The sequence below is a fragment of the Liolophura sinensis genome, chromosome 6 (assembly GCF_032854445.1).
Source record: "Liolophura sinensis isolate JHLJ2023 chromosome 6, CUHK_Ljap_v2, whole genome shotgun sequence".
Classification (NCBI taxonomy): domain Eukaryota; kingdom Metazoa; phylum Mollusca; class Polyplacophora; order Chitonida; family Chitonidae; genus Liolophura; species Liolophura sinensis.
This window is the reverse complement of record NC_088300.1, coordinates 27,342,031-27,352,145: the sequence shown is the minus strand read 5'-3', so window position 1 is coordinate 27,352,145 and position 10,115 is coordinate 27,342,031. Positions and strand designations below refer to the sequence as shown.

Sequence of the window (10,115 nt, the reverse complement as noted above, 5' to 3'; positions counted from 1 at the left end):
CCCAGGAGCTTCTCACTAATGTGGTCGATGTGAGTTCAAGTCCAGCTGTATGTGGGAAAGTCTGGCAGCAACCTGCGGATGGTCGTGGGTTTCCCCCGAGCTCTGCCCGGTTTTCTCCCACAATAATGCTGGCCGCCGTCGTATAAGTGAAATATTCTTGAGTATGGCGCTAATTATCAATCAAATAAATCAATAAATAGTAACAGGAAGATTTTCTCATGTAGACATCTTGGGCCATGCTTGAATAAGTAGAATCTTGTGAGTTCACTCGGGTTTTTGCAAGACATGGTGAGAGCTCTCATCAAGTTTATAACACGGCTAAAGATGTCATTTTACTGTGATAGCCAAGGCACTGATGAGCTTATGCAACAGTGCAAGATACATATACTATCTAGCAACTACCACAAAACAATGTATGGCTACTGACACCTAATTTCCCGTCCAAATTTTTAGGAACACTGGGGAGGAAAATTTTTCATTTTTCAATGTACTTATAATGATAACGTCATGTTCAGTGACAACTTTTGACTAAAAAATGAAATGGGTTCCTATGCAAGTCATAAAAATGACATTTCAGCAAGGCAGTAAATGTTAATGCTGCAACTATGCAAGTAAAATATATGCATGCAGAAAAAAACTTAAAACAGTTGTGTTCATGGAATTGTCATTCAGTTATTAATTCTGTATCAATGGCTTTCATTTATTTATTTATTTATTTATTTGATTGATGTTTTATGCTGTACTCAAGAATATTTCACTTATAAAACGGCAGCCAGCATTATGGTGGGAGGAAACCGGGCAGTGCCTGGGGGAATCCCACGACCATCCGCAGGCAGGCCTTCCCACTAACAGCCGGAGAGGAAGCCAGCATGAACTGGACTTGAACTCACAGCAACCGCATTGGTGAGAGACTTCTGGGTCATTACGCAGCGATAGCGTGCTAACCTACTGAGCCACTCAATGGCTTTGTCACTGTGAATGACATCCTGACAGAGCAATGACATACAACATAACCTATATGCAGTACGGACATCAAACTAATGAAAAAGTTAAAGGATTAATGAACAATAACTGCTTTAATTGGAATACTTAACTACCGTATAAACTTGCATAGCGATTGCTATCCTACAAATTACAATACCATAACCGATCCTATAATTGACAGTTTTCATCAAATCCACGCACTCGCATATTGGCAGGGAACATCATTTTTTGGTTACAGTCTGAAATTTTGTAACGATGCACTGGGTTTGACGGCCATGCCTTGTCGGGTCTACAATACAATACAGATGTGTACGTATCACTTACTATCATACGAAAACTGAGCATCTCTTGACGCCCGTAATGTTAATTAGGCCTTCAAAGCATTATACAAATCAATCTCAGTCTGACTGTCGCTTCAGTTCTGCAATCTCATTACATGGTCAAATGCTAGCAAAGTCATATTCTGATTTGCGGCAAAGGTTATTTGAACCTTAAATATCACTAACGTGAGTAAATGATCAATGTGCACAGCTACAAATTCAGATACTTACGACTTACCTCCCTTCCAATTTCGTCTGAATCAGTTTTTAGCCACGATTTATCTCCCCTGAAAATTCAATTACGTGTTTTATTTTTACTCGTTCGTTTTCTCACTAAATTAAATATGTTCTGTGGCAGCTCTGAAATTCTATTAGCAGAATTTGAGCGATAACGTGCAACCATGAGGTACTTGATAACGACTAAAACTTAGTTTTAAATCTTGATATTTCATATTAAACTGTTCAAGAAGATACATTAACTTTCGTCACGAACTCGTTCAGTGGCATTTCCCGAAAATAACGCTCATTAGACCTAAAGTATTTTAGCTGAGACCTATGATTAAGTTTGGCCAAAATAGAAATTTTTGTGATCAGCGTGTAGAGTGCATTTTGTCCAAATTTGAAAAGCGCGGGAATACTAACCCTTGTCACCCCTCGGGATATTAAATCGGGTAGACCTGCAAATGTAAGGATCACATACATTGGTTGAATTTCAAAAGAAGAAACTAAGTTGGCTAATCAACGAGCCTGTACTGTAAATGGTGTCATCGGACGCCTCGGCAGCTGTAGTGGTGTGAGTATGGCGTGATGTTAATCAACTAAGTAACCAGTCTGTCATCTCCTTCAATGCATATGCTTTAAAGAAATCGACAAGGACGGTGCTATTCCGTGGAAGATACGCCCTACCCTGTAAGTTTTGTTGCACAAATTGACATCACTGATATTCTTCAAAATTGAGAAGATTTTTTAGGCAGTGAAAAGAACATGAGCCATGTAATTTACATGAAACATACATACGTACATGTGCTGAACATGGCTCTAGTTAACTTGTCTATATGGCAGTCTTTAATTTTTGTGGTTAGTACCAAGCTAATTCAACAGGGCAAAAGGCTTGCTTTATTATATACTGATTCCAAACTCTAGCAGGTCAGTCAGATATCAAAATAAAGCATTGACGTTTGAAACCTCAGAACTATTATACGTGCAGAAGGAAGAACAGAGAATATTGATGCGTGCGTGGGAGGGGGACCATACAGTTACTGAACCAGTTAAACACACACATGTTATCCTTTATGTAACAGGTGTTCTCACACCCTATGTATATAAAGTACCTGTAAATAGCTGTCGGTCTGATTTGTATTCTGTGGTGTTTTTGTAGTGTAACAGACTTATTTTGTCTTACCAATAGTGACATACATGTATATATAAACCATTATTCAGATGTGTTCTGTTTTGCGACCCATTAGGTTTCTTGTTACCATTCCAGTAACATCGTTCATGTGAGCACTAACAAAATGTATCAGAAAACTTTTAGGATGATTGCCTTTTAGGTAAATGACAGTTGATTTCTTGTGTATTCGCTTGGCTCAGTATTTTGGAGAACTGCTGTGGGCCCCCTTCTGCGATGGAACAGTTTTCGTTTTTCATCATCATTAGAGTATGATAATGGCGCGTTTTTTGTCAGTTTCTGGCCAAAAAATGATTTATTGAGTTCCGATGCAGAAGGTGAAATGACACACAAACAGTGAAACAAGGAATCAACTGTCATATAGGCCATATCTGTCTCTGGGACAAATATTCCTGCTATACCAGGTTTTGTTAAACACTAACTAGGAGGAACATTGTTAGGTTTGTTTTTTACTGAAAGGAGACTTTTTCAAAGCAGTTTGATATCTTGTTGCTATTATTTCTTTATGTTTGGCAGTCTCAACATTGTTCCAGAGTTGTAAGGATGGGTGAGCCAGATGTCAAAAAGGCCAAGTCTAATGCTGAATTACAGCAGTTTGATGAAGTTTTTCCAGACCTGCTGAATGATCTAGAGGAAAATTTGATCAGCAATCCAGAGATTAAGGATGCTATTAAATGGTTCAGACAGGTTTGTATCCTCATACATCCTCTTTTTGCAAAATACAGGTTCACAGGGTTGCTGACCATATAGTCAGGGATGAATCTGTAGATGTAAACACCTGGGAATTCGAACCATGAGTCCAGTTTCACAAAGGATTTGCTGCACATGAAATCCACATTACCCCCCTGGCAACCACTGGAGGCAATTCATCCTCATGGTAGCTATGTACATGCAGTGATGCTTTGTGAAGCAAACCCCACACTTCAGCTCGCTATGATTAACCTATGAGGTGGCAGGAAGTTGGTGATTGGGAGCTGTGGCGGTACTAGCCATAATGCTATAAGCCAATCTCTTAAGCCTTACTAAAACTGTATTCAGCATTGCTATATTTATATTTGAAGTAAATTAATACCAACGTGATGTTAGACATGTTTGTACCTTTTTATTTTGGCAGGATTAAATTTACATTCAAGTGTATGTGCATTCACATACTCAAAACTTAATGCTTATAAATTTTTCAATATTACAGGTGAATGAATATAATGTACCTCATGGGAAGAAAAACCGAGGCGTGTCAGTGGTCACATCATTCAAGTTGTTGACAGATAAATGCAAACATACAGAGTCTAATCTTCGAAAGGCTCGTATTTTGGGCTGGTGTGTGGAATGGGTAAGATGCCATCAGATCAGCTCTATTCATCGTATTTGCCAGAATTAGATAATGATCATGATATACGACACAAGGTAGGCTGATATTCTACTGGAAAGATGTAAGTTTCAGCTCCAAAGCAATATAAAGTAATATTTCAAGGCATTTATGTGCCTTGCACTTTTTGGATGAAATTTTAGATTATGTTACAGTTGTAAGTACTTGCACTGGCTCAGTTGTAGTTGAAGGAGTAGGCCGAGACCTCAGTGGCTTATATAGACTGATACCCATGGACCGCTAGCCACCCTTATGCCTAACCCCATATTAAAAGATCACAGCCGAGATCCTTGGCTAATGAAGGAGTTGTAGTTTAAAGCTTGAATGGATTTGTCAACCTGAATAAAAAATTTCTTTGGTCTACTGTCACTGTGATTTGTATCAAGATCATGTGTTATTTCAGCTCCAAGCGTATTTCTTAGTGGCTGATGATATCATGGATGCGTCAGTTACAAGAAGAGGGCAGCCATGTTGGTACAAAAAGGTAATGATAAATTGTGCATATAATTTTGTGCAATTTGAAAAAAAAAAACAGGCATAAAACAGGTTTATACTTTGAGGTTTTAAACTGTTGTCCCATTTTTCCTTCTAAATCATTGATGGATCAAAATGTCAAGCTGTCTTGAAAGGCAGGCTAGACTTCGCATCAAAGCATGGTATGACAATAAACAGCGCACCCAGGAGCAGCATATCATTGTAACCATTAACATATAATAAGATGGCACAAAATTATCAACCTGTTTTAGGTAATATTATGATTTATAAATTCTGTTCTTTTCCAGGAGAATGTAGGTCTCACTGCCATCAATGACTCCTTCTTCTTGGAGGCAGCCGTATATGTGGTGCTCAAGAAACATTTCAAGAATGAACCCTGCTACGTGAATATTATGGAATTATTCCACGAGGTTAGTTTTTTTGATTGGTTTATCCATAGTAAAGAACATGGTCCGTCTAAAGTTAGCAAAGCATTTTACCTCAACAGTCAGGGATAAAATTTTAGCGGTTGTTATTTGGCAGTGGCAACCATTTGAATTCTTTTGGAGTGTCTGTGGTATTAATTTTTGCTCAGAGCTTAGAATATCTTCTGTAGTTTTTGGTCAGATTTAATGAACCAAATCATTTATTATTTCAGAGATGTTCAAATGTATATTAATTCGTTGTCTGATTGGAGGCATGTTGTTGCTGAATTACAGTAAATCTGTGATGTACACGGGGATTAAATACCAAAACTCGTGTCCCATCATTCCTTAGAAGAAGAAAACCATCGTTGGTGAAATCTTATTATTAATAATAATTAATAGGGTTGTAAACATTGAGGTCTGTATCCTTGAAATGCTGGTGGTGCAAACAGAAACCATCTACTCTCCAAGTTACCTTTTCCTACCACTGGCTGTCTGATTTAACTCAATATATACGTCTCTTTGTAGATTACACTGAACACAATCATTGGACAGAACCTGGATTTGACAACAGCGGCCTTGGATGGTTCCATAGATTTCATCAAATATACAGAGGATCGCTACATGGCCATCGTCAAATGGAAGACCGCGTTCTATTCCTTCTACCTCCCCGTTGCCTTAGCTATGTACATGGTATGTGTCACTGGGCAGTACATCAGACAGGTTATTTTTCAAAGCATCCGGTTGTGGAAAAGGGCTCACGCCTGTTACCAGTGCAGATGTGTTTTTAGAGTATGAACAGCAAATAGTAAAAATAACAGCAAATTCCAATGCCCATAGACAAAGGAATGGTCCATGTTAAAATGTAAGATGTAGAAATATATCAACTAATCAACAGACAGCTTTATCTTCATAGATCTGCTTGTCATAGCTAAAATCTTTCAATCAGTCTTGTGGGTTGGGGGGGGGTGGGGTGAAAGGAAAAACTAGGGCCTAATCTGGCCTCAGAAGGGCAGGGGGTGGAACTACCAGTGAAGGGCACCTCATTGTTGAATATTTCGATTCTCGTACATTTTTAAGGGCCTCCGTTCCTACGGTTGACCTCCACCCCACGTGCACACCACAACACGTACCTAGCCTGAAAATTCAGTCCAAGGATGGCTTGTATTTACTGATATGCGGAGAATTCTGCCATCCCGGATGATATGTATATCTGATCATCACATTGTATCATAGCTACCCCAGGCCATTATTAAAAAGTTGTTTGTTGCAGGTAACAAACCCCGCAAAGTTGGGTCGGTCGATCGGGATTTTTTTTTTTGAAAGTAATTTCCGGCCCGCATAATCTGAACGCTAATTGAATTATCGCAGGTCGAATTTTGTCACTTACTTCAGGGCGTACATTTCTAATTTTAAATGCTCTTTAAAAACTTTGTTGTTTTCATAACCAAGTTTTTTCACACTAAAGTCAAATTTTCCTTCTTGATTGTGGATCCAAAATTAAATTAGAGTAATTTTACGAACTTTAAACCTAAACAACTGAAGTTGAAAGGTATCTGTTGCTTTCCCCACTGTGGGAAGGGACGCCACTCTGCGAAGGGAAGCCAATTTGCTTTCGCCACACAGAAATCATATGCGCCAAACCTAATGTGGTGAACGGCTAGCAGAAGCCTAGCGACTATATAGATAATCAGAGCCTTATAATGAATTTAGGCTGTTCCCCCCCCCCCCCCTTTTTTTTTTTTGGGACGCAAAGGGCACTTCGAGGGAACAGCGGTCTAGGCCCTGAAAACAATAGTTTCGCAGCCATGCATGATACATGAATCTTGTCATCAAAATGTTACTGTCCTACTAAGTCAAAGTGAATTTGTAGTTTCTCCCTTTTTGTGATTGTGGGGCCCTGGTGATAATGAGCTGTTAAAGACACTTGTGTTGTTGTTTGTACAGTCTAACGTTCATTGAAGACCAATTGTCATCCACCACTATTGTGGGCGTATCTGTATGTCATGTGAGAAAGTTCATCATTAACTTGCCAAAAGTTGGAGGTTTATGCTTGGCACTCTGGTTTCCACAACTTTGAAAACTGACATCCACGATATATGTGAAAACTTCTTTATTACGGCATTCAGCAACAATCAAATATAGAAATAAATACGGTGTAGGCTGGAGTAGCACAGCTAACCTCAGGGAAATTAATCCCTGTGTTAACAGTTCTCTTTTCGCCTTCAGGCTGGAATCACTGATGAACAGGCTCACGAGAATGCCAAGACAATCCTCCTCCACATGGGATGTTACTTCCAGGTTCAGGTAAGCTTCTTAACATAATGTTAAATATGTTTATCTGTATTGTGCTTGGATTCCCGCTTACTTTGGTTAGCATACGAGTGCAGAACAATGACTTACAAGTCTGTCAACCATGTGGTTGATGTGAGTTCAAGTCCAGCTCATGCTGACTTCCCTTCCAGTTATACGTGGGAAGGCCTGTCAGCTACCTACAGATGACTGTGGGTTTCCCCCCACCATGCTTTGACCGTTTTCCTCCAACAGTAGTGCTGTTCAGTGAAATGCTCTTGTGTACAGCATAAAACACCAATCAAATAAATAAATAATGACTTGGATTACCAAGAAAATGTATCTTTGAAATCATAGACATTATTTATTTTATCACAAAATTGAAGCTAAGATTTTTTGCAAGAGAAAATCATAAAAGGCAGACAGCGTTGTGATCATCCATTAGTGAGGTAATATATCAGTGTCTCTTGATTTCCAGGATGATTACTTGGACTGTTACGGAGACCCAGAAGTTATTGGTAAAATCGGCACAGATATTGAGGACAACAAATGTGGCTGGCTGATAGTTCAAGCTTTGAAGAAAGCTAACAAACAGCAGTTACAAGTGTTAAAGGTATGTTACATTTCTCAGCTTGTTAAGTGTGCGCAACTGGATTAAGACCATTTGTTTCACGAGTGACAAGTTTTCAGCTTGTCACTGCCATTTTTAGCTCGACTCTATAGAGCATAGGCATAGCTTATTGCCATGCCCAGGCCATCACTGCCGGTGTGTAATCACTATATTACACTTAAAGCAGTGTAGTATCTCAAAAATTATGAACTGGCCTCAATAGCACAGTTAGTGGAGCGTCCGCTTCGGGAACGGTAGATCCTGGGTACAGTCACGACTTTAAGAGAGGAAGTTGTAACTTCTTTGCTTGGAATACAGCATAAAGAGGATAGTACAACGAATGGTTGACCTGTATCATTATAATGGCTCGGGCGGGGCGGCTTACTTGCCTTCGGTGAGGTGTCTCAGAGAAGCAGCACTAGATAAAAGAGCAGTGGAAATCTGTCCTGCAACAAATAGGCACATTACATGTACTCTAATGACTCCTTTGTCGCCATATGACTGAAAAATTGTTAAGCACTACGTTAAACCCCAAGCACTCACTCACTCACCCCATAACTATGCTGCATGTATTGAGTTTACACAGTGCTAAAGCACAATAATATGAGGGGGATTATTCATATATTACAAAATTCACAACTTGTCTCTCATATATTGGAATTAATGTCTAGGGTAGTATCAGGTTATGTTTACATATAAAGCACAGTAATATCCGTGGGATGTTTGTTGATGTCCTGAATGTGTGGTACTGACCATAAATAACCCAGTTCATTACCATCACATACCTATTGTGTATGTTCATGTTATGGTAAATATTTTAAGCACTTTATGTATTGAGCTCTTAGGCAACCTTATCTCTCCTGATTCTGAAAACATGTTTTGTATTCATTTCTTCGTTGTTATTTTCGTTGCAGGATAATTATGGCCAGAATGATGCAGCAAAAGTGGCTGAAATCAAATCACTATACAAGGAATTAGACCTGGAGTCTGTCTACGCCAAGTATGAAGAGGAAAGTTATGAAGACTTGATTAAACTTATCAACAAATTCAGTGGAAACCTACCCAAGGAGGTCTTTTTGACATTTGCTTTGAAGATATACAAACGTCAGAAATAAGCCATGGATTTGAATTGTCATCAGTTACCCGGGGTTTATTATGGTAACATAGTAATTTATTTATATATCACACACAGTTTTGTGAGTCATTTGTCAAGACTTCTTTTTTGGAAGCAAAATATACTTTAGACCACCGTTTTGTACTGTCGCAGATTTTATTCTTTTGATGTGTTCATTGGTAGGCAGTGATCTAAAGATTGTGACAAGTGATTTCATACCTTCATGCTCAATGTTATAGAATATTACCTCATGTGTAATTTTGTATCTTGCACTGTTTGTGGATACAATGGATTTATTCCTGGTATCAATCAAGCCTTTGGTAGTGGATCCTGAAATATCTCGAACTTGTATGCTCTTTTTGTATTTACTGTAATTCTTCAACCTTTTCACATATCACATGAGATTTATTCACTTGTAATCTGAAGGCAGTATTTTGAGTGAAGGGATAAAATTATACTCCTTGTGAATAACTGAAGTTGACCTAACCCAACCAATGTAGCTTTGTCTCCAGATTTAAATGAAAAAGTGACATTAATTGCATTGAAAGTTGCTCCTTCAGATGTGAAAAGATTGAGGAATTAGTATAAGTGTATTTTCATTAAATATGCTGTATTTGTTCTTTCTGTTGTTCATATTTTAAGTTGTTGAATTAATTGTTCTCTTTGTGTGAATGACCTTCACAGTGCTGTAGAAATGAATATAAAGCTGCAATGATTTAATAATACTGATGACAAAGCAGTGGATTGGTTCCATTTTTCTATTCTCTTCATTGAGGTGATCATATTTAAGTTCAATCAGTAGAGGAGTCTTCAGAGGTGCATGTACAAGTAGTGTGTTTGAGAAGGTACATTTTCCTCCAGAGGAAATATTCTCAGCTTTCCACTACTTACAGTAATAGTGGTTGATCTAGAGCATTGTACTTGTACTAGAGTTCATATTAGTTTTGATTATGCGAGCCAGGGGAACACCTGTGACCACTGAGGTTGTGTGCTTTGAATACAGCTTTCGCTAGTTCAGCTGCAGCTTTTGGTCTGGAGCTCTCATTTTCAAAATGATAATGGAAACTGCATATTTAAAATACGCACTGCTTCAATAGTCTCTACCAGCCCCAAAGGCTCAGT

The 10,115-nt window shown here is 38.6% G+C and overlaps 1 protein-coding gene across 1 annotated transcript; it reads left to right on the top strand.

Moving 5' to 3' along the window:
* Positions 1-2,083: 2,083 nt before the first annotated feature.
* Positions 2,084-9,720, top strand: LOC135469152 (farnesyl pyrophosphate synthase-like). The gene is made up of 9 exons (XM_064747693.1): positions 2,084-2,213; positions 3,229-3,399; positions 3,902-4,042; positions 4,482-4,562; positions 4,861-4,983; positions 5,506-5,670; positions 7,207-7,284; positions 7,748-7,882; positions 8,794-9,720. The coding sequence occupies exons 2-9, from the start codon at positions 3,256-3,258 to the stop codon at positions 8,992-8,994; spliced, it is 1,068 nt and encodes a 355-aa protein (XP_064603763.1). The 5' UTR covers positions 2,084-2,213; positions 3,229-3,255; the 3' UTR covers positions 8,995-9,720.
* The last annotated feature ends 395 nt before the right edge of the window (positions 9,721-10,115 follow it).